Raw genomic sequence first — 27290 nt, 5'->3', positions numbered from 1 at the left:
ATACTTATACAGTCACTTATTTTACCTTGTATAATTTAAAATTTTGTTTTGTTTATTTTTTGTATAATGACCGGGGTGTGTGTGTGTGTGTGTGTGTGTGTGTGTGTGTGTGTGTGTGTGTGTGTGTGTGTGTGTGTGTGTGTGTGTGTGTGTGTGTGTGTGTGTGTGTGTGTGTGCGTGTGTGTGTGTGTGTGTGTGTGTGTGTGTGTGAAAAACACTTTCAGATAATCACTTGTCAAGCTTCTACATCAACAGAAAGCAGCAAACACCACTCCCACAATCTCAGAAACCAAATACATTTAATGTTCAACAGCGCTCCATCTGAGCTCATCAAACATGAAGTACTTTAATGTGTAAGTTTGTAAGTTTTCTTCCTGATTCACAGGCTCAGTCGTGTCACCATGATGTTTTTTGTTTTTTTTTGACCAGTTCAGTTATATTTATTTACAACAGATCTTTTAAAAAAATAAAATGCAGTGAATTCAGTTTTCATCAGATGTTTCTCATTTGGCAAGATATTATTTCACATGTTCTCTTGCGTCAGATCTCTCTAGGTACAGTCCCACACATCTCAGGTAAATCAAACTGCCCGTGCCTCTTCCCAAATAAAAGACACACTTCTGTGTAAGTGTTACAACATAAATGACTATGTTTTCACACAGCTTTGTAAAATCTATGAGAAACAATATCTCGGTTTCAAATTGTTTGATTGCCACGATATAAAACTGAGCGCTATTAAACCTTTGACTGCATGACAGTTGTTTGTTTTACTCAAAGATGACTGGGTCTTATGTTAATGGACATCATGGGCGCTGGAGGCTAATCACTTCTTTAGTGATTCTGACCGAGTCAAGAATAAACTTCAGCCATCTTCTTTTTGACTGAGTCCTTAATCTGGCCAACATCCTGGTGGGGGTCAAAGGTCAAGAGAGATGTTTTTACACATGATTTCAAGCATCAGTTCCATTAGGGGTATACACAGTCATCTTCATCTGCAGGCTGCTGAAATCAAACAAACATCTTGGCCACTGCAAGAAGAGAAAGGCAATGTAATGAACAATAATGATGATATTAAAAACGAGAAAGCGAGGGATGGTGAGGCAGTTTTCATTTGCACCTCAGCATTCTGTCTTCTTAAACATGTTTCAAGACTTACTAAAAATTGAGAAAAATGCTGTGTGACCATCTGTAGGACAGAACAAGAGCAGTCGTGTTGTAAAAGTTGACGTTTTTCTGTGAAAAACAGTGCTGAGCAGCAGTCCAGGTTCAAATCAAAGCCCTGTGCTTAAAAAAGGAGAAAAGAAAAAAAGAGCACAGCTCCACAAACTCTCTCCTCTTGGCTGACTTTACATCCTCGCAATAAATCACATCTGGAGAGATAATCTAACTGTTTAACAGTCTCCATGCTGCAATAAGCCTTCTCAATCGGTAAGTCCCCCAGTCCAGTTAGAATCAGCAAAAGATGAATTCATCTTTTCTTCCAGTTTGAAATAATAATGCTTAAAAATGTATGAAAAACATCTGCACCTTTAGATGGTGACCTCTGTGATGCAACTGTGGATTACATGTCAACAAAACCTATTTGAGTGTTACTACTTTAGTGTTTTGGTGTCTACGTATTGTCCATTTTAACTACTTTTTCCATCAAAGAATGTATGTATGTCCATCTAATTCATGGGAATCATGGTGTGACTGCCACAGCGTGAGCCAACACATATAGACATTTAATTTGAGACTAAACTGACGTCATCATAAAGGCAATGATGTGATATGAACACTCATTGTGGACGTGTGACTCGTGCTGCGTGGCAGTAGAGGGCAGCATTGGTCAGGTCCACAAAGTTTCCACCAAAAGGGCAAATTTGCTTCCCATTTACAGTCCTGTTTTTCTCTGACACACAGTTGACAGGAGGTCCTGGGACACTTTCTTTAAAGGAAACATTTTTCTCTTTGCAAAAATCCTCTAAATTGAGATTTTGTGTCACCTCGGCTCTGTCAGCAGCCCCAGGTGAGAGTTCTCCTCCTGGGACGCCTCTGATGTTCTCACTATTCTTGCACTGCCAATTAAGAGATGACAACAAACTGTGAACACACTGCCGTATTGTGCGCTAAATGCAGAGAGAGAAGAGGAGGACTGAGACACACGGTGCCAGCTGTCCGAGTGTCTGGCCTGCTGCCGGCAAGTAGCACTTCTCTGGATGCCGGGCTGATCCTTCTGTTACGTCTTGGAGAGTGAAGCAGGAGCACAGGGCTTTCCCTCAGGACCCTCTTCACCTGCTCCTGCTCCAGCCTCTCACTGCTCAACATCCTGGGGCCCCACATAGCTCCGACTAGCTGTTAAATGTTGGCAGGATCGCTCACAGGCCTGCTGGAGAGGAAGCCATAGGTGAGACTGATCTCTGTCGGTGAAGCTACCGAGAAAAACTGGAGCCGTCAGTGACATCAGTTGAAAGTTGATGTCTTGATGTGTGATTGGAAAATCAACCCTCCATAATGCAAAGCCATGTGTAAACCTCAATAATGGATAATGGCAGTAGCCAGTTTGGTGATTCTCATTATGGGTAAGCATTAAGCACTAGGTGCTAGTTAGATCTAATCAGATTAAGGAATTATAGAAAAAAAATTCTCCTCACCTAGTAAATACCTGCATCACAAACAATAAAATCACTCCATCACCAAAGATCCCAAAAAATGATTTAAGGAATTATAATTATAATATAACTTCACTTAAAGCATTCATGTTTTCTAACATGCAGGTTTTAATTTCTCTCTTCTTTTGACTAGAAATGTTTTTTAATCTGCACTGTCACATCCCTGATGTACTACTGCACAGTCATGAACAAGCAAGATGGCTCACTCCTCAGCTACTTCCACCATCAGCTCTGGAACAAACAATGTGTTTAATTTAATTCCTGTTATTGATTAAGAAACAAGTCTTAACTTTTTGCAGTAGCACAGTATGTAGCTGACATAGGTTGTAACATAATAGAGAAATTATACCTCACTCGTCACTGCTGTATGTTGCCATAAAGCATCTGAGTGTCATGTTGTTGTCAATGATCCCACCAAAAAGACACTGCCGAGCTGCCAAACCTTTTTTTTTTTCATTTGTGTTCAAAGATCAAAATTAAAGCAACTTTTCTAATACAGTTTAGATTAGCCAAAGAGAAATAGTTTACCAAAACCAACAAAAAAAAAAAAAAACTCACTTGCCCGTCAGAGCTGCCATACGTCTGCTTATGCAGGACAGCAAAATTCTTTAAACTTGGAGCAGCTGTCCTGTGTGTGCCTCTGCTCTGATGGCTCCACACATGAGCATGTTGTCCACGTCCCTTTGTCTCCTCCTCTGTGTCCACCTCTCCCCCAGATCAGCACTGCACACACAGTACTTACTGTACTTTCACATCCTCCGTCTGTATAAGAGGCCTGCTCTATTTTCACGACCTGTGGGACCAACATGGAGCTCAATTTCTTCTATGTAATTTAGATGTTTTTTATCTGTAAACTAAAAATTGGCTAACTAATTACAGTTAGTTGTCGTTTTACAACACAAGTTCATGTAACAAAACTTTAGTTGTAGTTCCCTATGCTACACACACACACACACACACACACACACACACACACACACACACACACACACACACACACACACACACACACACATACAGTGACATAGAATTATAACTAACTAAACTAATAAACAAATGTTCAAGTCATAAAGTTAAAGCATTGATGGAGGAGTGTTGAGGATGAGTTCAGGAGTCAGCAACAGCCTGAGGAAAGTCAGTCTGGTGGTACAACAGCAGATACTCCTGGATCTTTTGTCAGCAGGGTGAACAGACCGTGGCCAGGGTCGGTGTTTGTCCTTTAGTGTCCTTTAAACAAGCATGTTAGTAATTCAATTTAAAGAGTCAAGCATTTTAATTCTTTTTTTCTGGTATTTAGGTTTTTGACCACATAAAACCTTAAGATTTACAGGTTATGGCTGCTGAATTGAATATTCTGCATGCCAGTATTTACATAATTAGCATGTTAATGAAGATGGGCAAGAGTAATAGAGTTCAAAAGTCAAGGAGAAATCACAAAGAATAACTTTAACAGTGTCACTAGATTTAAAAATTATTGTACATGCACATTTGACTTCAAGATAAAAGCAACAAGATATTGTATGTGAAATTCTTTATTTGATTGTCAAGGGGAAACTCAACATTAAAGACAATTGGTTTGCTTCTGTTTGTAAGGGTTAGGGTTACATATGGACAGTTCATATACAAATAAACTAAAATCTTAAAAATGCAAAAATGACAAATATTTAAAAAAATAAATACACAAGGATACATATTCTATTGTGAGATTATGAGCTGTGGACTTAATGCATTGTTTTAAGAGTCGTGACTTTGATTTGCACCATTAAACTGTTCAACACGCGTTTACTGACAGCCTGTATTAACATTCAGTAATTCAGATGTGATGGTTTATTAGAAAAGTGAGTGACTGATATCAGCTTGAGAGTTCCTGTCTTCGTAGTAAGCCATGGGGCGTGCTGCTGTAAAGGTCAAGAAGCCATTAAAGCAGATTCCCTCCACTTCAACAATACAGCGACAGAGATGTTATGAAAATGAATGACTCTGTGCAGGAGCCACTGATAACACCCTTATAAGTGATTCAATAACAAATTATGAAGCCATTATGTATTATTTATTAAAAGTACGGTTTATTAGAAATGTATATTTAAATGTGTACTAATCTTTAAATGGAGGACTGCTTCAATGACCAGCCTCAGGTCTCCTCAGGTCTGCGCTCGGTGTGTTTGCTGAAGGTCCTCTGCATCATGATCCGTGTCAGTTTGCTCACATTCTGCCTGGCAACCGAGTGAACTAATTGAACCCACACATGTGCTTGCTCGCTCTGTCTCTCTCTCTTTCTCTCTCTCTTTGTGTGTGTTTGAGCAGTTGCCACAGGCGACAGGTGACGTGGTGTGCCATGGCATAGGTGGCGATGGTGTTTGTGTGTATGCATGCACTTTGGTGCATGCGTGAATGCACTTTGCAAGGAAATATATGAGGGCCTGGAGCCTGTGTAAACTGTGAAAGAGCCACCACGCGGCCTGCTGAAATGCCTCTCATTGTGACAGCAGCTCTGTCTAAACAGCAATTATGGTCAGAGGCCGAGCAGCGGCACCTGCATCCCTGGACGTCTTTAACAGAGCCGCAATGGGACTGACAGTAAATTAGGTGGAGCCATGTCCGCCCTGACAGCGAGATGCTGTAGGTCACTAACTGAAGGTCTTTCCAAGCAGCTAGACAGGTTTCCCTTCCAAGTCTATTTAGAGTCAAGCAACCGAAGCCCACTGGTTATAAATTGTGATTTCATTGGAACCTGAACACAAGAAATCAAAAACCAAGAGGAGTACTTTGTGTGCACTGAAGTCTTCTGTACAGACATCAGGACGAGCACAAATTCACTGTGAATACAGAAAAATAAACAAATGATTATTTTCATTGTTGATTAATCCGACAGGCATTTTCTCAACTACCAAGCTGGAATCAGAAAAAATTGACGTTTTATACTTCAATAATAAAATGACTCAAACCGATGAACCTTTTATCAAAACAGTTGACGACTAATTTGATAACTGACAACTCATCAATCGATCACTGCAGCTGTACAAGCTCGGTGAAAAAACTCACACACAAATAAAAAATGTTTGGTTTCACTGAGACACTTGTCTCTCAATGATTTGCATCAGTCGACTTGAAAGGATCCGCAGCACACACTTCACATCCTCAGTGGAGCTGTTGTCCACGAATAAAACGCTGGACGAACTGAGTGGAGTTGTTTACTCTTCACTACATTTCTGTCTGTTATCACACATCTCACAACAGATTTATCTCCCCTTACGAAGGATTGCTTGTCGATGTGTGTTTAGTGGAAGTCTCGGAGCTCCTGACTGATGTGTCTAAGTGTCCGTGCAGCCTTGTTAACCCTTTCCTTCTGCTTTATTGGGCAGGAGGGGCTGCAGCGGGGCTCTCGCTGGGATCCTGGAGTGCGTCAGATTGTCTGCGGGCCTGTGTTTGGATAAGGCAGCATGCCCATTGTCTCTGATGCCCCAGCTGGGCCGAGGTATGCCTCCATGCTCCTGAAATAGAAAGACAGCTGAGGGCTGCCATGCATTCTGAGGGCAGGGCTGGCCAGGCGGGCCGGGCCCACTGACCCAGACCACAACTTAGCACAATGAGAGATGGACTATTGTCTGGAGCCAGAGGCTAATAGCTGAGGTATCAGGCCTCCAATCGGCTCGCTAAAAGACTGATTAACTCTGCTGTGTGTTATTGTTGCCCGGGTATGGGTGGATGTCAGGGAGGTGGAGCGGGTGTGTGTTCGAGTAATTGGGGCTTTAGAGTGTGTTTGTGCCACGCGTCAGTCCGTCTCCACTCTGATGAAGCGATGGCTAAGACCTGAGCCCACACAGTTGCTGCAAGGTATTGTGGGCAGGCGCGAGGCGATTACAGAAATATCCAGCCTCCATGAATGCTTTGATCCAAAATGAAACATTGCTTCACCGCCCATTTTTAGGTTACTGCGCGAGAGCAAAACAGGGATCTTAATATTTGTCCCCACAAGCAGGCGAGCAAAGTAGTACGGCACTTTTTACAGAAAGGGAGAAAAGAAAATGATAACAGAAACAAGACATTTAAAACAAAGAGTGTGCAAAACTAAATGTGTACCGCTATAATAACATTTTTAACTGAAAGAAAATGTGCACAGATTTGTTCCCTGGAAAAGGTTGCATGAGTCTCAATAAAAAACGTGAGACAGAAAAATAAAGAGATAAATTAATATCTATATTAGACAGACCAACTCTTTGTGTTATTGTTTTTTTTCCTTTCATTAAATTTAGTCATTCTTTAATTTTAAATGTTGTGATCATAATTGTAATAACAATCACAAACTTCTTTCATCACTGGCTTTTTAAATAAATGCATTTCAGCTTGCTTCAATAGAGTCAAAGTAAACGATGGGAGATGGAGACAGTGGTTAGAAGGTTAAAGGTTATAGAAGTTACAGAATTAAATTTAGTTTGAGTCTCTTCAGGCTACATAAGAAAAAATAAATGTAAACGGTGGAGGAGGACTGAGGAGTCTGACTGTATCCTTTAGGCTCTGTGCTGACAGTTGACTGAATTTAGCTCCAGATTTCAGTCTCATTAAGTTTCTGTATGAGAAGTAGAGCCTTTTCTGAGGTGCTTTTCTTTTTGTTCCTTTTGTTCTTTTTTTTTTTACCTGTGTGTGTGTGTGTGTGGCGATAATTAAGGATTGATTATTGATTGTATCCTTTACTTAATTAAAACTTCTTTCCCATGTTGAAAATACTGTAATTGACAAGAGAGAATGTACCTTAAGTGAAAATATTAATGTACACATTAAACAACATTGAACATTTTAAATTAAGATTGCTCAAAGCAAAGACATTTACCCTGTAATTGTTATACAAGTATATTTCATTTAATTAGTCATGATTACTAATGTATTCATGTAAAGCAGGTTATTACTGTTGTAGTTTGTTGAGGTGAAGCCCATTTTTAGTGATATTATAAAGGACTGCAGCTGAATTCATTTGTTGATTATATTCCCCATTAATCAACTGGTTGTAGGTTGGTAATATACATATACATATGTAGATAGATAGATAGATAGATAGATAGATAGATAGATAGATAGATAGATAGATAGATAGATAGATAGATAGATAGATAGATAGATAGATAGATAGATAGATATAATGTCACATATATATAAATAGTAAGAAATGTTTTGAGAGTTACCGTGAGATCAAAGTAACGACTTCACTGCTAAAATAACCAAAAGGAAAACTCCAACAATCAGAATTATTCCTGATACATTTTCTGTCTGTTGTCTGATGCTTTCAGCTGTAATTATAAAAAAAATATTGTGTAGTGTTTGTTTGCGCATGTAATCTTAATTTGTAAAGAAACTAGTAACTTAAGCTGTCAGATAAGTGTAGAGAAGGAACAAGTAGAACATTTGCCTCTGAAGAGTGGAGGAACAGAAGTAGAAAGTAAGTCATGTACTTCACATTAATTCGACACTACAGTACTTGGGTAAATGAACTTTTTCAAAACATAAGAACAATATAAAAGTAGGATTTGAATTTTAAAGCTGTTCATCTCAGTGAAGCAACATTTGGACGGTCCTGTTGGTGACGATCAGTCCCACCTGTGCAGCAGTGAGCATGCAGAGCGATGCGACTGTGCCGTGTGTGATTAAGCACTGCTGAGAATGACTGCACTCATAATTCCCAATCTCTCTCCATCTCACTGCCTAAGCCTGCTGGCATTCAGTGCATGATGATCTAAAACAACTGTGACCGACCCCCAGATCAAGTCTTGATGCCCAAAATGTCGCCTCCTCACTAGCACAACACCGAACTGTCGGCCGGCCAATCCCCCAAAAAGAGCTGAGAGCTGTGTGCAGCATTTTCGGGCCTGGGGGCCTTCAGGCTGGGCATCAGCGTGGTCATTTTATAGGAGAAGGTAATTCAAAGCTGCACAAATGTCCAATCATGAAAACATGAGTATTAATGGGCCTGGCCACATTCAGGTCTAAATGATTTTGAGGAACACTGGGGACGAAAGGAGAGCTGTTGCTGTGAGAAGTCAGCTGTTGCAGTGGGCTGCAGTGTGTCGGTGCAGAGAGATGTGCTGAGGGACGACGCTAACGCTGCGAGCACTTCACTGTGTGTGTGTGTGTGTGTGTGTGTGTGTGTTTACGTGCCGCAGTATGTGGACTTATTTAAAGCCAGCAGCTCTGGGGACTTTGGGAATCATCTCCTCCTCATGTGTTATCAGCATGCCAGCTTTTCAAATGGTGCAGCAAGTGACATAGTACACAAACCAGCCTCTGGCTCTCTGAAGAGCCCCTCGTCCCAGAATAGCTCCGGCCCGCTCTATCTAACTGATGCCCAAGAAAGTTTGAGCCATCACGGCAACACCTCTCAGTCTGCCACGGCAACAGATAGCGGCATCAACAAAGATGGCCACCGCGCAAGTCAAGACATCCATGTGGGAGTGTGTTTTCTCGTTTCCCTCCGTGTTTGTGTGTGTTGATGGAAACAGAGTAAACGCCTTCTGTCGTATTACAGGTCAGTTTATCGCCTCGCAGTGTTTGTAAAAGTTACAACGAGTTACAGGCCGGCAAGCAGACGCCCGTCTTCAGCTTATCTCCGCGGCTTTTGCAGAATTGGACGCAGCCAACAGTTAACAGTCAATCTCCCTATCAGGAATGCTGGACTCTGGCTTTGTCTATTCTGAGAAACTGTGGTCCCCTCCCCCCCCCCCAACACACACACACACACCACCACCACCACCACCACCCATGCTGCACTGTCACCCTGCTCTCATACCAGGCACCAACCTCTCCCCTTGCTCTGAAGGTCAGATCTGGTGGAGCCAGAGTGTGAGAGCACTCTACTTACACCAGAATCACTGGATACACACAATAACAGCAGCTACGTGTGGCAATATCACACGCTGTGCTATCAGAGGAGAGTTTCCCAACACACTTCATGTTTTCGTCGGAGGTCCGAGGCTCAGGAGCTGGAGATAACGCTCCCCGCGGTGTCAGAGAAAACCCGAATCAAATGAAAACAACGTTTAAAATCTTACCTCACATATCTCGGATCAGTCGTCGCTCGTGTTTTATCACTTTTCAATTCAAGTGAGGGACTTTATTGTGTGGCCAGAGCCACGCGCCATGTTTCTCTCTATTAATATAATGTTGTGTATTTATAGTAGCATGTTTAATGCCACACCGCTCCTGAAATAATCTCTTCTAAGGTTGCATCCTCTGTGGCCACACACAATAGCAAACATCTCGGTTGGCACTTAACAACACAAAAGCTGCAGGGCTATTACTTAAGGGCAACATGAGCTGAGGAGAGTACGCTTGTGTCCAAATCAAACATATGTACTCAGACTTTTATTCTGTGCATGGATGTGGTGTCTTTTCTCCGATCACAGTCTCTTAAACGTTGACACATGTCACTGTCCTGTCAGAGGCAATGATGCCCTGCCCTTCAAAACCCCACAGAGTGAAAACATTCCCCCCATACAGGGATGCTCTTCGTGCAACTCTCTCCCACTCCCTCGCAGTGTGTACAGTGCGCAAAATAACTGGGATACAAAAATAGCCGGCTTGGGTTTAACGCAATGACAAAAACGTAGCTTTCCTTTTGTGTCAATTGAGACAGGCGCTCAGCACCAATGGGCGTCGGAGGAGGTGGCATATGCTAATGAGGGACAAATGTGCACTGACCGTGACCTTGAGGAACACAGTATAAAGGAGGGTACATCTCAGCACGTTGTTATTTCGTTGTGGTCGTGCTGAGGTCAGGGAGTGGACAGCTCTGTGCCTTTGTTTGGTAGGTCGCTTGTCACGCACTTTACGCGCGGGCCGGCCGCCCTTTAAACCTCTTGAAGAGAATTAATTTCACTCACAGAAGTGTAGTGGTACCGCTTACCATCCCTGGCACGTGTCACTTCACGCGCGACACGTTTCTTTCTTTTCCCTTCTCAGTTGGTGAAGTTGGATTTGCGCTCTTAACGCACAAAGCGGTGATTTCGCGTTTTCGTCAGTAGCGGAAGACTGAAGTGACAGAAACAGCTTTAACGACTCTAACGAAAAGCTTTGTTTTCTCACCAAAGGAGTTCCTCACCTCGTCCGCCTCTCTGGTTTCTGGGACCGGCGAGGAGTTGTCAGCATGTCGCGGTATGACATGAAGGAGTTCGGGGAGGCGGCCCCGTTTTTACGCAAAACTGACCTGGAGCTGCTGGCGGCGCAGACCATCGCTTTTGACGGTAGGCCTGATTAAGGGAACGTGAAGGGCGAATCACATTAGATATTATATATATACTCATTTCATGAATTAGTACAGTTTTTATTTGATATTTAATTCATATCTGTTTTTAGATAAGGCAAACAATTTAGCCCATGATGTAAGATTACGCACAAAGTCACTGCACTTTCATTTGTTGTTTTTAAAGACATAACAATATTGAAACGTATCAAACTATGTATAAGGAAAATATATATAATGACTTACAGATCAGATGTGTTCTGGAAACACATGAAACAATACAACCAAACTGTTTTTGAAAAAAAGTAGTTTGTTTTAAAATATTTGGTTTTTGAAATGTGCTGTTCTGCACTTAAATTAATAAAGTTTAAAATGGCTTTTCTGATTACACATTTGCTGAGATAACTATTTTTGTCTAACTAAAGTTTTAAAATAACTTTATGGATAACTCCCCTGTTTGGTTAAATGTTTCTGCCAGTGTGTTTTTTCATGTTGATTTGAAGCAAATTTGGTTTTCTTCACTTTTTTATTATCTCTGCCAACATTTGCATCATGGAGAGTTTTCCACTCAGCCCACACCCTCTGCTGTTCCTTTAGGTAAGAAGCGAGCCTGGGTCCCTGATGAAAAAGAGGCGTACATCGAGATTGAGATCAAGGAGATCAGCGGTGACAAAGTCACTGTTGAAACCAAAGATGGGAGGGTGAGTGATCATTGCTTCATCTGCAGTGATGAATGGAAAAACCTAAACTATTAGCCACATCCTCCTCATGTCTGCCTGCGTCCATCTCTTCAGACTCTGACCGTGAAGGACGGTGACATCCAGCAGATGAACCCTCCCAAGTATGACATGATTGAAGACATGGCCATGCTGACGCACCTCAACGAGGCCTCTGTGCTGTTCAACCTGCGTAGACGCTACGCTGCGTGGATGATCTATGTGAGTACATCCCGTCTCACGTGTTTCCATGTTCCTTTAGAGGCATGATTATCCAGATTAAATTACACTTTGAGCAATGTCAACCAGAGAACAGCAGAACTGCTCACTGAGACTTCAGGCGATGCCTCAGAGAGGGTTGATATTGTCGTACTAATGATAATAATAATTACGTTATAGTGCCTTTTTTGAAACTGATGTGAGGTTGGCCAAAAAAAAAAGCAAGTTACTCAGAGGGCAACAGTCAGGTCAAACAGAGCATGACAAGATGAAGTTTAAGTCTGGACAAATTAAAATGGAGCTTCCCAATAGCACGATTGGTAGGATGTGCACCCCGTGTACAGCGGCTGTGTCCACGCAGCAACAGCCGGGGTTAGATTCCAGCGAGTGGCCCATCGCTGGACGCTGTCCCCTCTCTGTCTCTTCTTTCCCTGCCACTATTCAGCTGTCCTGTCAAATAAATCCACCAAAAGGCCAAAAGACATAAGAAAAAAGATATTAAAAAGATAAAGTCACAGCAAGATAAAAGATACAAAGAAGTAAAATGTCAGTGTAGATAAATAAATGAATACAAATCAAAGGTATAACGCCTCTCCTGTTTCCTCAGACCTACTCCGGGCTCTTCTGTGTGACGGTGAATCCGTACAAATGGCTGCCCGTCTACACGGCCCCTGTGGTCGCCGCCTACAAAGGCAAACGCCGCTCTGAGGTGCCACCGCACATCTACTCCATCGCAGATAACGCATACAACGACATGCTGCGCAGTGAGTGTTCCTATATATACGCCCAAGTATTGAAACAACATGAGTTCACACAAGCACCGATACCAAATATAAAGGCACACACACTCATCATATGCCTGGTGTCGTTTTGTCTTCATCAGATCGTGAGAACCAGTCCATGCTCATCACGTAAGTATCAAATTGAAAATGTCACAAAATGTCTTGTTTCCAGTCCCTGATTTAAAACAAGCAGACAGTTATGACCGTATGATTAGTCACATTACATGAGGACATTCACACACAGCTACCTTTTAAACATTTGACCTTTTTCCTCTTTTTACTGAAATCTGTCCCTCACTTTTTTTTCTTTTTCTTTGTGTTTTCTAACATGCAGTGTAATGATTTTGATTTACACCACCTTTACCAGTTTTGTGACCACTTTTTACCTGCTGTATGTATGTACACTTTGTTATTGTTTCACACTCCTATAGCGGAGAATCCGGTGCTGGCAAAACTGTCAACACGAAACGTGTCATTCAGTATTTTGCCATTGTGGCAGCTCTTGGGGACAACCCTGCCAAAAAAGGAGTAAGGCTGATGTGGCAACCTGTATTTTTGTTTCCCAGCTTTTTTTTTTCTTTTTTTTTTTTTGCTGTATTTTATTTTTATTTTCTTCATTTTTTCTTTGGTCCCAGGAATCCCTCAGTGTATTCCCTTTAAACAGTTCCCATACATTTTCCTCACTGTCAGAATGTTGAATGTGACAAACTGATTACATTCATGTCTTCACCCTCATGTGTGTCGCCCTTTCAGCCACTTTCTGATTGATTTTTAGATATTTTTTCTTTTCTCCTTCCCGTGTCTTTTCTCTTTTTATTTTTATTTTTCCCCTTGCTTTGAGTTTTGCTTTTGACTTTTCTGTGTTGTTTCCTGGTCATTTTTCCTACCTTTTTGTCCCCCTGCGTTCACCACACTTCATCATATAAAACAAGGTGGCCATTGTGTTTGGGTTTTTTTTTTTTTTTTATCACAGCTTTAACAACCAGTCCCTAATTTTCCAGTTGGTTCTGATGTTCCCCTTTGGTTGTGAATCATTATTCAGTCATGCTTTAAATGAGACGACGCTCACAGGCTTCTCACTTGCTTTCTTTTGCAGCAAGGTCCTGCCACTAAAACAGGGGTGAGTTTTAGTTGCAGGAAAAAAAACTAATGCAGCCGCATTATTTTTAACAATGATTTTAAATAAAATGGTCACATTTAAAATAATGTGGCATTATTACATTTTACTTTTCTCTCCCAGGGGACTCTGGAGGATCAGATCATCGAGGCGAACCCGGCCATGGAGGCGTTTGGTAACGCCAAGACGCTGAGGAATGACAACTCATCCCGTTTTGTGAGTACCTAAAAAATCCCTGTAGACGGAGGGGGAAGAAGTCCTCAGATCATGTGCTTAAGTAAAGGTACAAAATTACTAAACAAAGTTTCAAAATTAAAATTATGCAGATATTTCATCGTAATGCATATGATTATTATACTATAGATTAGAATTACTGATGAATTTCTAAATTCATCACTTAAATGTTGAAGCTGATAAATGTGGTTTAAAGGTATAATATGTGGGAATTCGACATTCAAAGGTTTTACGAGTTACTCAAGGTAACGGTGTGTTTCATCCCGTCGCCCGTTTCTACTTCCAGGATAGAGAATTCAGCTAAAGAGACTTAAATCGAATAAAACTTTAAACAATATATATAATCACGTCCGGTAGATTTTCATCTGCAGAGGTAGTTGTTAAAAGTTTGTTACCACCAGCAAAGCGATCAGCAAAGTGTTACTCCGTCAACAAGCTTATAATTTAACTTAACAGACCCCGGTTCTCTCTCTCTCTCCCCTTTTCCCCTCTTCCCTCTGTAACGTTATGCTCATGAAGTAAAGTACATTTCCAACTCCAGCTCCAGTCTGCAGTCAACATTACAGCGCATGAACACCCGACAGTGGAGCGGATCGCTGCTGCAGTCAGGTTGATAAACAGAAGTGAAGATAAATCGACTTTTAATCCCTAAAAGCTGCCTGTAAAATCAGATCGGAGCAGAATCCAAAATGCCTCTGGTGTTTATTATCCAGAGGGCAGGCTCGGACACTGAGTCGGAAAATATCTTCTGTTTGTTTTGTTAGAGAGCCCCCTAGTGATGACAGGTTATGTATATGGTTACCCTCTGTGATGGGTGGTCAAATCATTTATTTGTTGATTTACATTTCGTATCATTCAACTAAATCTGCAAAGTAATGAATAAGTTAAGTGGTTAAAAATATGTAGTGGAGTAAATAATGCAGTACTTGCCTCTGAACTCTAGTGGAGTGGAACACATAAAGAAGTAGAACATGGAAATACTCAAAATTCCCTTACTTTCTACCTCTGCCTGTAGCTAATATACTATAGAAACAGTCATTTGTTGGTTGAATTTTAAAAAATTTCATAGTTCTTTTGTACATTTTCCCACAGGGAAAGTTCATCAGGATCCACTTTGGACCGACTGGCAAACTAGCCTCAGCTGACATTGATATATGTAAGTTAAACATAATCATCATAGTGTTTTTCTCTTCTTGTTTCAGGTCTCACATGAACACGTTTCTCTTCTTTCTGTCCTTCAGATCTTCTGGAAAAATCCAGAGTGATATTTCAGCAGCCCGGTGAGAGGAGCTACCACATCTACTACCAGATCATGTCGCAGAAGAAACCAGAACTGTTCGGTTCGTCAGTCCTGCTGCTTTGGATATTTTATTACGTACTGCTGATAGGGCTGTGACGTGATTCTTTAAAAAAAAACCCTCTTCTCTTCCAGACATGCTGCTGGTGTCCTCCAACCCGTACGACTACCACTTCTGCTCTCAGGGCGTGACCATTGTGGAGAACATGGATGACGGACAGGAGCTGATGGCCACTGATGTAAGAGCTTTTTATTTCCCCACATGGAAAGACACTCGGCTGCATTTGAACGCAGCGCATTGAGTAGATTTTTTTTCGGCGTCTTCACAGCATGCCATGGACATCCTCGGCTTCCTGCCCGATGAGAAGTATGGCTGCTATAAAATAGTCGGGGCCATCATGCACTTTGGCAACATGAAGTTCAAGCAGAAGCAGCGCGAGGAGCAGGCGGAGGCCGACGGCACTGAAAGTGAGAGCGAGCAGTGAGACTTTTGGCACAACATGATCGCTTGATTTAAAAGCGAGATTGTGATTTCTCTAACGTTTGTGCGACAGGTGCAGACAAGGCCTCATACCTGATGGGGGTCAGCTCAGCAGACCTCATAAAGGGCCTCCTCCACCCGAGAGTGAAAGTGGGGAATGAGTATGTGGTGAAGGGACAGAACGTCGAACAGGTGAGGAGACAAAACGTCTAACGTCCGTGTTTTGTTTCGATGCTTGAACAAAATATATTTTGTATATTTTGTTTGTAATACTAAGTGAAAAATGAGGGGAATAAAAGCAGGGCTGCAGTATGAAGGAGCGAAACCATCGGTGTGTTCAGCTTCTCTTCACTTTGCTGAACGGCTACGCTGATGAGGGGCAGCTTCTTAATCCTCAGTCGATCAATACGCTCGCCACTCCACACACTCTAGAATCTGGTATCTAAGCAACAGAGGCTACCCATGTGAATGACAGCTGTGATACTTGTGTGTGTTTGTGCGTGGGTGCGGTAGGTAAACTATGCCGTCGGTGCTCTGGCCAAAGCCACATATGACCGCATGTTCAAATGGCTCGTGGGACGGATCAACCGGACCCTGTACACCTCCCTGCCTCGCCAGTACTTCATAGGAGTCCTCGACATCGCTGGTTTTGAGATCTTTGAAGTAAGTTGTTCCATACTGCAGCTATTTGATATTAAACACGGCTTTACTGAAAACCACTACCACCCGACTGGCTTTTTCCGGTTCTGTGTTTCTGTGTCTCAACTTTTCATCCTGTTGTGGTGAATGATTTATACTGCGGGATGAATCTCCGCACAGTGTTCTCGTGCTTTCCGCGCCGCTCTCTTTTAATGCTTGCCCTGAGCACCTGTTCCTCGTTCACTGCAGCTCAACAGCTTCGAGCAGCTGTGCATCAACTTCACAAACGAGAAGCTGCAGCAGTTCTTCAACCACCACATGTTCATCCTGGAGCAGGAGGAGTACAAGAGGGAGGGCATCGAGTGGACCTTCATCGACTTCGGCCTGGACCTTCAGGCTTGCATTGATCTAATCGAAAAGGTGAGCGGAGGGTTTTCCCCAGAGTGGATCAAAGTTTAACCATAACTGTTCGACTGACGCTCTGCTCTCGCTCCAGCCGATGGGCATCATGTCCATCCTTGAAGAGGAGTGCATGTTCCCAAAGGCCACAGACAACAGCTTTAAAGCTAAGATGTATGACAATCACATCGGGAAGTCGCCTAATTTCCTCAAGCCGCGGCCAGACAAGAAGCGCAAGTACGAAGCCCACTTTGAGCTGGTGCACTATGCCGGGGTGGTAAGTGCCCTCTCACTGAAGCCCTAAGACAGTCTCACAGTTTTTTTCCTCACATTCAGAATTGAAGAAGTCAACTCGTCGCTGTGATTTATTCAGGTGCCATACAACATCTTTGGCTGGCTGGACAAAAATAAAGACCCGCTGAACGAGACGGTGGTGGCGTGTTTCCAGAAGTCGTCCAACAAGCTGCTGGCGTGTCTGTACGAGAATTACGTCAGCTCAGACTCAGGTAGAGCAAACAGGGGTCGATAACGCAAAGCTGCCATTTTAAAGCTGTCAGATCAGTCACTCTGCGTATTCCTTTTCAGTATCCGACCCAAAGACCGGCCTCAAAGAAAAGAGGAAGAAGGCGGCCTCGTTCCAGACCGTGTCTCAGCTTCACAAGGTGAGACGGACACTGCGGGGTTAAACGGTCCATCATATGTTCACTGAGGTTATTCCAAATATCTTCAATGTTTTGTGTGCCGGGAGAAAGTGTGGGCATCACCGGACAGCTGGGACGGAGGCAGTTAAGACTTGCAGTGATGTTTAGGGCAATGATCACATGAACATCACTTTAAGTCTGTGCTGGCTCCTCTCGCCTTTACGTCACCGTGAGTCACATGAGAGGAGCACAAAGTCCATCAAGAGGTTGTTGTTGTGTTTTGCACTAAATGTAGAATCCTCATTTTTTTTTAATTATTTAACTTCATCTGCGATGTTTCTCCTTCCTTCAGGAAAATCTGAATAAGCTGATGACCAACCTGCGCAGCACCCAGCCTCACTTTGTCCGATGCATCATCCCTAATGAGACCAAGACTCCAGGTAACACACGGCGCAATGTCACATCATTAGGAGATAAACAAATTCGACCTGTCTCATTTTTTGAACCTGTTCTGCACAGGGATCATGGATCCATTCATGGTGCTGCACCAGCTGCGCTGTAACGGTGTGCTAGAAGGCATCCGGATCTGCAGGAAGGGATTCCCCAACCGCATCCTCTACGCAGAATTCAAACAGCGGTACGGACCGCGTTCAGATCGCTCTTTGGATTTCATGAGATCGACTTTGAATCAGTCCTGAAGGACGCTTTTGTTCATTTGTTCAGATACCGCATCCTGAACCCACACGCCATCCCAGATGATAAGTTTGTGGACAGCAGGAAAGCTGCAGAGAAACTCTTGGCCTCCCTGGATGTCGACCACAACCAGTATAGATTCGGACACACAAAGGTACGAAGGGAGCAGCTTGTGTAATGCAGAGGTGTGAATGGAAAAATAATATAAACAATATATGGTTATTAAAATGTTATTTAAAAATGAAAACATAGTGTGATGGTATTTTTTTTTTATTAACGTGTGACAATAACTTTGAAGATCACTTCCACACATGTACCAAAGCTTACATCTAAACTGGCACCTGTTCCATCTGCATCAGTGGATATTCCAGAATATATTAAGAAGAAAATATTGCGAACTGCTCAGCACAACATCCCTCCCACTTCACTGTAAAGTCTATTCTCAGTGTTATGCTGAATATTTGGTCACGATTGGCTTTCAAACATTTTGTGATGTCACAAATCATAGGCCCGACTGTAAAAAATCAGATTTTCAAGGAGCACAGAGAAAATGTCCTTTCAGCCCTGAATGTGAAAACGGCCTTGTGGTGTCAAACTCTGCACATACGCTATTCTACAGAGTGAAGCTCAAACACTCAGCTGTAGGAAGACAAGCACTTTTTTGCCCGGAGGGGAACTTCATAATACCATCAATAAATGGTACATTTATAATTTAACTATAATTAACTTTAATTTAACTATTTTTAATAGTCATTTCACTGTTACCAAAAATAACAAAAAAAATGCTTTGTAAACAATGTGTTAGGCAGTTGTTTACTGTAAAGTTACTATTGAAGTTTATAGCACTTTGTAAATGGTTAATAAATACTGTGTAGTTTATCCATAAACATTATTTAGATGGCCAGTATACAGTTGCAACTGATGCTGCTTAAGGGTTTGACATTGTTTCAGTGACATAACACTGAAATAAAGTTTAATTAACTTCAAACGAACCATTTATTGCGTTTCCAAAAATCTTAAAATTACATGATCAATTTCCAGTTCCCACAAATGTATTTATATATTTATTCATTTACTGAGTTACTTTTGGTTAGGTCATTGTTTCGTTCCTCGTGTCATGTAGGTGTTCTTCAAGGCGGGCCTGCTGGGTTACCTCGAGGAGCTGAGGGACGAGCGCTTAGCCAAAGTCCTGACGTTGCTGCAGGCCGCCGCTCGTGGCAAAATCATGAGGCTGGAGCTGCAGAGGATGATGGAAAGGAGGTGAAAACCCTGCAGTGACTCTCAGTTCTGTGCATAAAAGCTCTTTTATGAACCTGAGTGGATACAGAATATATTCATAGGCGCATGAAAGCCTTTGAACTCAATACCTCACAGGAAGGTGAAGACATGGTGTATAAAAAAGACCTCCCTCAACAGTTGCTTCTCTGAACAGGTTCAATAGCAACACGATCAGCCGCGGGCCTTTCAGCTTGTGATACACTACACCTTAGTGTTCACTCCCTCGCCCTGCTATGTGTGGCACGCAAGGGCAGTGTTATCGGCGTGTGTGAGGCGTGTGCTTGCCCTTGTATGGTTACCAGGCATGTGTGTGGCCGCACTGTTAATAAGGGCTCCATCCCACCCTCACACACACACACACACACACACAAATTCGCACACACTCTCTCTAACACACACAAACGTTTCAGGTCTTCGGCTATTCTCTCCGTCCACTCTCTCTAAATTAAACAATGCTGACGGTGTCCTCAGAGCCAGGTGGCGACATGTGTCAAGTGGCAGCTGCTCGGGCCCTCCCTAAAAATACAACCCACGGCCCCCTCCGTGCCTCATGGCCCCTGGCCCCTTTTGTCCGCGGCGCCTGTACTTCTAAGTGAGTGCATTGGTGGGATATGTGGCGGGTGACAGAGGATTTAAGTCGGCCGTTGGACAGAGGGCTTTAGTTTCTAAATAAACACAGACGCTCACCTTTGAGAGGCACCCGGCGTGGAGTCATGTCAAATATGCGACCGGCTCCCCCACCCTCCTTCAGTCACCTCCAACCCCCGGCGTGTGCACACTCACTCAAACTCACCCTGTAAACAGTGACAGGAAGTCCTTGACCGGTCTGATCTGGGTCCATATTTAGGGCTGCGAGACGCCATTCTGCTGAGACTAAATCAATCTGGTGACCCCGTTTGGTCACAGTCGTGAAACATCAAAAGCAGCATCAGGTGTATGATTTCATGTCGCATCCTTCAGTGTATGATTAGACACAAGAGACTGGACGGGTGCAGGATTAGTGCCAAAAATTAAGCACCAAGGAGAAGTCACAAAATAAATAGACGGGGGGAACTCCCGGATAAATCTTTTTGACCTTCCTCCCTTTACTTGATCTGAACTTCAGTTCTGCTGCTCTAAAATCACCGTGTTGCTCCACCACAGCCCCGTCACATGAGCTCCTTCATCAACACCACCGCCAGTGATGTTAAAACTAGTTTTTAGCTAAAATATAAACAATATATCAGTTACCATAGCTAACTACTTCAACCATTGTTTCATAGGTACAGATATTTAGTTAATGTGGTGTTTATGCAGCTATTTCAAGCATTTATCTGTTATTTTTAGCTAAATGTTTTAACAATTCATCCATTACTGTGAGCTCACCGTTATCTTATACTTATTTACAATTTCAGCTGTTTAGCCCATCTGTTACTTTTAGCTAGATATTTTTTAACAATTTATACATTACTATATTTAATTTCTAGAAAGCTATCTGTTTTGACCTCTCTGTTCACTTTTCAACTAGTTCTCACACACTCTCAGTCCTAAACTGCAGCACTGAGGTGTTTCAGCTGACATAATGTCTATAAATACTCTTACATTAAATCATTTTTTTTTTTTTCCAATTAGATACTCCCCCAATCGTTTCACTAATGGAAACACCCCCTGGGGTACATATTTGGCACCTGGTTGGGAGCCAGTGGTTTCTGTGCTTTGTTTCGAATCCGACAAGAAAACATTTAGTTGTAGAAAAATTCTCATTCTTCCCTTTGATTTCGTCCTGTTTTCAGGGAGGCTCTGATGATCATCCAGTATAACATCCGCGCCTTCAACGCCGTCAAGCACTGGCCCTGGATGAAGCTCTTCTTTAAAATCAAGCCTCTACTGAAGAGCGCCACTACGGAGAAAGAGCTGGCTGCTCTGAAGGAGGAGCTGGCAAAACTGAAGGAGGCCCTGGAGAAGTCTGAGGCCAAGCGCAAAGAGTTGGAGGAGAGGCAGGTCAGCCTGATCCAAGAGAAGAATGACCTCTCTCTGCAACTGCAGGCGGTAAGTGGCAGTTCCTCACTGTGGCAAGGATGCTGTGGTGAGCGGGAATGCGCTGAACACACCTCTCCTGTCTCCCGTAGGAGCAGGACAACCTGGCCGATGCAGAGGACCGGTGTGACCTGCTCATCAAAGCTAAGATCCAGCTGGAGGCCAAAGTAAAAGAAATCTTGGAGAGGCTGGAGGACGAGGAGGAGATGAGCTCTAATGTGCTCGCCAAGAAGCGCAAGCTGGAGGACGAGTGCGCCGAGCTGAAGAAAGACATCGACGACCTGGAGATAACTCTGGCCAAAGTGGAAAAGGAGAAACATGCCATTGAGAACAAGGTGAGGGAACCGGAGAGGGAGAGCAGTGAGTTTCCTCTAGAGGGCGTCAAGAGGCCACAGATAGAGCCAGTGCACATATAGTGGATGTGCGGAGGAAAATAGAAATAAGTGTTATGTTATATATTCTCCTTCTCTGGCTCGCAGGTGAAGAACCTGATTGAAGAAATGGCAGTTCTGGATGAAACAATAGTGAAGCTGACCAAAGAGAGGAAGGCTCTCCAGGAGGCTCATCAGCAGACTCTGGACGACCTGCAGGCAGAGGAAGACAAAGTCAATACTCTGACCAAAGCCAAGGCAAAGCTCGAGCAGCAAGTAGATGATGTGAGTGTAAAAAAGCTCACAATAAAAGAGCTGAACAATAAATACTGTTGTTTCATTTAGTCCACGAGTACTCAGATCATACACACACAGTGTAACATGTTTCACTCTTCCCACTGTCAATCAGCTGGAGGGCTCACTGGAACAGGAGAAGAAGCTGCGTATGGACCTGGAACGGGTCAAACGCAAGCTGGAGGGAGATCTGAAACTCTCCCTGGAGTCTGTTATGGACTTGGAGAATGACAAGCAGCAACTCGAAGAGAAGCTGAAGAAGTGAGAATTGTCATGTAGTCACAGGAAAACATTGTCTTGCTATTAAAACTTGATGATTGATATTCATTGCTAAATGTTTCCTACCAGAAAAGACTTTGAAATGAATGAGATGGGCACGCGGATTGAAGACGAGCAAGCCTTGGTCAATCAGCTCCAGAAGAAGATGAAGGAGCTACAGGTGGACACTAGCCTCGTGACCTCTAACAGATCAGTTATAAAATGACAAAATGACAAAATAACTGACCGTTTCTTTCCCCCAGGCTCGCACAGAGGAGCTGGAGGAGGAGCTGGACGCCGATCGCGCCTTAAGGGCCAAAGTGGAGAAGCAGCGTGGCGACGTGGCTCGTGAGCTGGAGGAGCTGAGTGAGCGCCTGGAGGAGGCTGGTGGGGCCACCTCAGCCCAGATCGAGATGAACAAGAAGAGAGAGTCAGAATACCTGAAGCTGCGGAGAGACCTGGAGGAAGCCATGCTCCACCACGAGGCCACCACGGCGGCCTTGCGGAAGAAGCATGCCGACAGCGTTGCGGAGCTAAGCGAGCAGATCGACAGCCTGCAGCGAGTCAGGCAGAAGCTGGAGAAGGAGAGGAGCGAGGCCAAGATGGAGGCTGACGATCTGGCCTCGACCGTGGAACAGCTCTCCAAGGGCAAGGTAGGTGGAAAGAAGTAGATCAAAAATTAAACTGGTGTGGGACCAAAATGGACCAGACTCTCAAAAATGTCCTTCTGTTGTCTGCAGGCCACTTCAGAGAAGATGTGCCGTCTCTATGAAGACCAGATGAACGAGGCTAAAGCCAAGGCGGACGAGCTCCAGAGGCAGCTCAACGAGTCCAACACCCAGCGGGCCCGTGTTCAGGCTGAGAGTGGTAAGAGGCTTTCATTTTGTTCTAAATCTCAGAAACATCTCACCAACCAGTTAGTAACAAAGATATCCATTTCTCCTCCCCATGTAGGTGAAGTGAGCAGGAAGCTTGAAGAGCGGGAAGCCATGGTCTCCCAGCTCCAGCGTGCCAAGAACTCCTTCAGCCAGAATGTTGAGGAGCTCAAGAAACAGCTGGAGGAGGAGAACAAGGTCAGCTGCTTATCAGCGCATCAATGGTTGTTGCTTAGAAAACTGGTTGCTCCCTCTGCAGAAATTCAAATATCATCCTGTGCAAGTCACTGATCTCCACCTTTATGATCTATGGTCTGTAAAGTCTAAGAGCGCCCTGGCCCACGCGCTGCAGTCATCTCGACATGACTGCGATCTCCTGAGGGAGCAGTACGATGAGGAGCAGGAGGCCAAGGCTGAGCTGCAGAGAGCGCTGTCCAAGGCCAACGCCGAGGTGGCTCAGTGGAGGACGAAGTACGAGACCGACGCCATCCAGAGGACCGAGGAGCTGGAGGAAGCCAAGTGAGTGAGATGTCTTTCTAACTTACAGAATCAGATGGCCGGCCGTTTGAATGCGCGAACGCTAAAATGTGTTCGGTTCTCATTAGGAAGAAGCTGGTCACACGTCTGCAGGAGGCTGAAGAGACTGTGGAGGCTTCCAACGCCAAGTGTTCCTCCCTGGAGAAGACTAAACATCGACTCCAGACAGAGATCGAGGACCTGGTCATTGACCTGGAACGCGCCAATGCCGCAGCCGCTGCCCTCGACAAGAAGCAACGCAACTTTGACAAGGTATCAGCAGATGGCAGCGGGTACAGATAATTGCCTTTAATGAATGATTGCATATTTTTGAACCAGTCTTGAGCTGCAAGGCCGATTCATGACTTGAGTTCGCCTCATCTCCTCCAGGTGCTGGCGGAGTGGAGACAGAAGTATGAGGAGTGCCAGTCAGAGCTGGAGACCTCTCAGAAAGAGTCTCGTGGCCTGAGCACCGACCTCTTCAAGCTGAAGAACTCCTACGAGGAGGCTCTGGATCATCTGGAGACCCTCAAGAGGGAGAACAAGAACCTCCAAGGTACCTGTCGTCGTAGCTCACACCTCAAATACCCTGTCACGAAGATCGATTAGAACGGATTATTGGTTTTACGTTGACTTTTCACCAAATATTAACTAGCAATCTGCTGCTCCCCCAGAGGAGATCGCTGACCTGTCAGATCAAATCAGCCAGGGAGCAAAAACCATTCACGAGCTGGAGAAAATGAAGAAGGGGCTGGACATGGAGAAAAGTGAGATTCAAGCTGCCCTGGAGGAAGCTGAAGTAAGCAGTTTTGGTTCTTTCACTTCCTGATTTTTCTGGTCTGGGACGTTTTTCACCAAGATGACGGACAGCAGCATCTTTAAGCATTAACTGTCTGTTTCTCTCAGGGCGCTCTGGAGCATGAAGAAAGCAAAACTCTCCGCATCCAGCTGGAGCTTAACCAGATGAAGGCGGACGTTGACAGGAAGGTGGCTGAGAAGGATGAGGAAATCGACAACCTTCGGTGAGATTCCGTGATGACTCTTTTTGTCCTTCTTACAGCAGACCTTTGATTCTCTCCGATCAAGCGCTACATTAAAACTGCATCCTGCTAATCTCTCCCTCCATTACGTCGTTCGTCTTCTAGCCGTAGCCACCAGAGAACGCTGGACTCCATGCAGACCACCTTGGATGCTGAGGCCAAGTCTCGCAACGAGGCATTGCGCCTGAAGAAGAAGATGGAGGGTGACCTGAATGAGATGGAGGTGCAGCTGAGCCACGCCAACAGGCAGGCCTCAGAGTCCCAGAAACTCCTGAGAAACCTGCAGATTCAGATCAAGGTCTGTTCATCTTGCAGCCCATTGGTTCACTTTTCTGTCCGATTCACACATGAGACACACTCCATTGTCAGCATGTTCTTTAATCATTAATCTGTGACCCCAGGACATTCAGTTGGAGCTGGATGACACTGCTCACCAGAACGAGGAGCTGAAGGAGCAGGCGGCAATGATGGAGCGCCGGAACACCCTGCTGGCTGCAGAGGTGGAGGAGCTCAGGGCACTGCTGGAGCAGAATGACCGTGCACGCAAGCTAGCTGAGCATGAGCTGCTGGAGGCCACCGAGAGAGTCAACCTGTTGCACTCTCAGGTAGGACGATGCATTTAAAACCCACAGTGCTTCTGACGGCGAACAAATCATTTCAAATAAATAAATGAGCTGATCAAAACATTCTCCAAAAGACAGTGTTTCTAAGGTATTTGTTCTTGTTATTGATGACCTGTTAGGTTCCGCTGAATTCCAGCCAGTGGTTACAAGTTTAAGAAATGAAAGAATCTATATTAAAAACAAGATAAAATGACATTCTGAGAGGATTGTTGACAATCTGTCTTTTTTGCACTAGAACACTGGATTGATCAACCAGAAGAAGAAGCTGGAGAGTGATCTGTCCATGCTGTCAAGTGAGGTGGACGATGCCGTGCAGGAGTGCCGCAATGCAGAAGAGAAGGCCAAAAAGGCCATCACTGATGTAAGATCTGTGATAAACTAAATATAAAGTGAATGATCCACAGTTTACAATTTACATTACAGATTAACGGTAGACTGTTCAGCCTTGTTGTTTCTAATCCAGTTAGAGATTGTCGATCGTCTCAATTTGTAGGCAGCGATGATGGCAGAGGAGCTGAAGAAAGAGCAAGACACCAGCTCCCATCTGGAGAGGATGAAGAAGAACATGGAGCAGACCATAAAGGATCTGCAGATGCGTCTGGACGAGGCCGAGCAGATTGCCCTCAAGGGCGGCAAGAAGCAGGTCCAGAAGCTAGAGGCCAGGGTGAGAGACGAGACAGACTGAATCATCATTAAATCAGATTAGATCATTCTTGCTTGTAATTTTGGACGGTGGACTGGTTATTTTCTCATTTTTGCTCGCAGGTCAAAGAACTGGAGAATGAACTGGAGTCTGAGCAAAAGAAGAGCCAAGAGTATCAGAAGGCAGTACGCAAGTATGAGAGGAGAATCAAAGAGCTCTCCTACCAGGTAAACCACCGGTCTGTTTGCACAGATGCATGCTGGGGTGTACAACTAATGTAAACAATGATCGCAAGGTAAGAGCTCCCTTTGCTGTTTGTGCAGGCTGAGGAAGATAAGAAGAATCTGGTCCGGCTGCAGGACCTCATCGACAAGCTGCAGGCCAAAGTGAAGAGTTACAAGAGACAGGCGGAAGAGGCGGTGAGTCAGTAGTGTAGCGTTATTGTACAGTCAGTGATAAATGATCATCTTAATCATTAACCAAATCTGTGGTGGTTCATATAGTGTAAAAAGTAACTGAAGAGCTGGAGCTCCTCTACAGCTGCCTGTACACTGAACTGTCCTCTTGGCTTTCTCTCTGCAGGAGGAGCAGGCCAACTCCAACCTGTCCAAGTACAGGAAGCTCCAGCATGAGCTGGAGGATGCAGAGGAGAGGGCTGACATGGCCGAAACGCAGGTCGACAAGCTCCGGGTTCGCACCCGTGACCAAGGCAGCAAGGTTAGTAAACTAAATACATGCCTTTCATACCAGTGCGCTGCTGAATTGTATGACCTTTGGAAGTATTTGTCAAAATTAGCCGCAGGCTTCATAACATGAACTAATCTTAGAAGAGACTGGGTGTAATCCTCTGTTGAAGACGACCTCACACAGCCCTCTCATGTGATGTCTAGTGTGGTCATGAGTAGCTCTATGACACTGTGTATGTGGTTGCTAATAAACATCCCTGTCTTGTGTATTTCAGCTCGCTGAATGATGTGTAGTGGCTGACCACTGCGACCAAACATATCACAGCCAGCCAGCTGCAACAGCTGTGTTCGACTGTGAGGACACATCCAAATAAAGACTTTTAAACCCTTTATGATGACCGCCTGTTTTTTTTCATCTCCAAATGTGAAGTTGCGATAAAGATGGAAATCACGCAAAAAAGGTCTAAAGAAGAATTTATTATAATATTAATTGGACAAACAGCTGTTAAATAAGGAAAATGAAGTTCAATACCAGCATTAGAGGAAACCGGTGTAAGTTAGTTATGTAAGTAGTTTATAGAATGTGAAACTGAA

General features: G+C 43.9%; 1 protein-coding gene and 1 long non-coding RNA gene across 4 annotated transcripts; one reads left to right on the top strand and one right to left on the bottom strand.

Moving 5' to 3' along the window:
* Positions 1-280: 280 nt before the first annotated feature.
* On the bottom strand, positions 281-3265 carry LOC119021473. The gene is made up of 2 exons (XR_005075595.1): positions 3210-3265; positions 281-2365 (listed from the first exon to the last, which is right to left on the bottom strand). It is a non-coding gene; the product is annotated as an uncharacterized LOC119021473 (long non-coding RNA).
* Positions 3266-10387: 7122 nt separating this feature from the next.
* Positions 10388-27086, top strand: myh7ba (myosin, heavy chain 7B, cardiac muscle, beta a). 3 transcript variants are annotated; one of them, XM_037102250.1, is made up of 41 exons: positions 10388-10879; positions 11476-11579; positions 11673-11816; positions 12421-12577; positions 12697-12724; positions 13027-13123; positions 13836-13928; positions 15039-15102; positions 15188-15286; positions 15379-15482; positions 15573-15711; positions 15798-15916; positions 16238-16387; positions 16613-16783; positions 16860-17039; positions 17136-17268; positions 17348-17424; positions 17756-17843; positions 17923-18040; positions 18127-18250; positions 19220-19356; positions 21147-21402; positions 21483-21725; positions 21870-22046; positions 22171-22316; positions 22404-22494; positions 22577-22966; positions 23054-23180; positions 23268-23386; positions 23511-23707; positions 23794-23977; positions 24095-24260; positions 24379-24503; positions 24611-24726; positions 24850-25042; positions 25146-25349; positions 25603-25728; positions 25861-26031; positions 26133-26237; positions 26334-26429; positions 26593-26965. In XM_037102250.1, exons 1-41 carry the CDS (start codon positions 10783-10785, stop codon positions 26824-26826), a joined length of 5889 nt encoding a protein of 1962 aa, XP_036958145.1. In that variant the 5' UTR covers positions 10388-10782; the 3' UTR covers positions 26827-26965. The 3 variants fall into 3 exon arrangements, with proteins under 3 accessions (XP_036958145.1, XP_036958144.1, XP_036958142.1); XM_037102249.1 differs by lacking the exons at positions 10388-10879; positions 11476-11579; positions 11673-11816; positions 13027-13123 and adding exons at positions 13692-13715; positions 26972-27086 and having other exon boundaries at positions 12489-12577; positions 26593-26727; XM_037102247.1 differs by lacking the exons at positions 10388-10879; positions 11476-11579; positions 11673-11816; positions 13027-13123 and adding an exon at positions 13692-13715 and having other exon boundaries at positions 12489-12577.
* Positions 27087-27290: the final 204 nt, after the last annotated feature.

Source organism: Acanthopagrus latus, chromosome 6, assembly GCF_904848185.1.
Source record: "Acanthopagrus latus isolate v.2019 chromosome 6, fAcaLat1.1, whole genome shotgun sequence".
In the NCBI taxonomy this organism is placed as follows: Eukaryota; Metazoa; Chordata; class Actinopteri; order Spariformes; family Sparidae; genus Acanthopagrus; species Acanthopagrus latus.
Note: the sequence above shows the minus strand (reverse complement) of the source record. Positions and strands in the feature narration are given on the sequence as shown.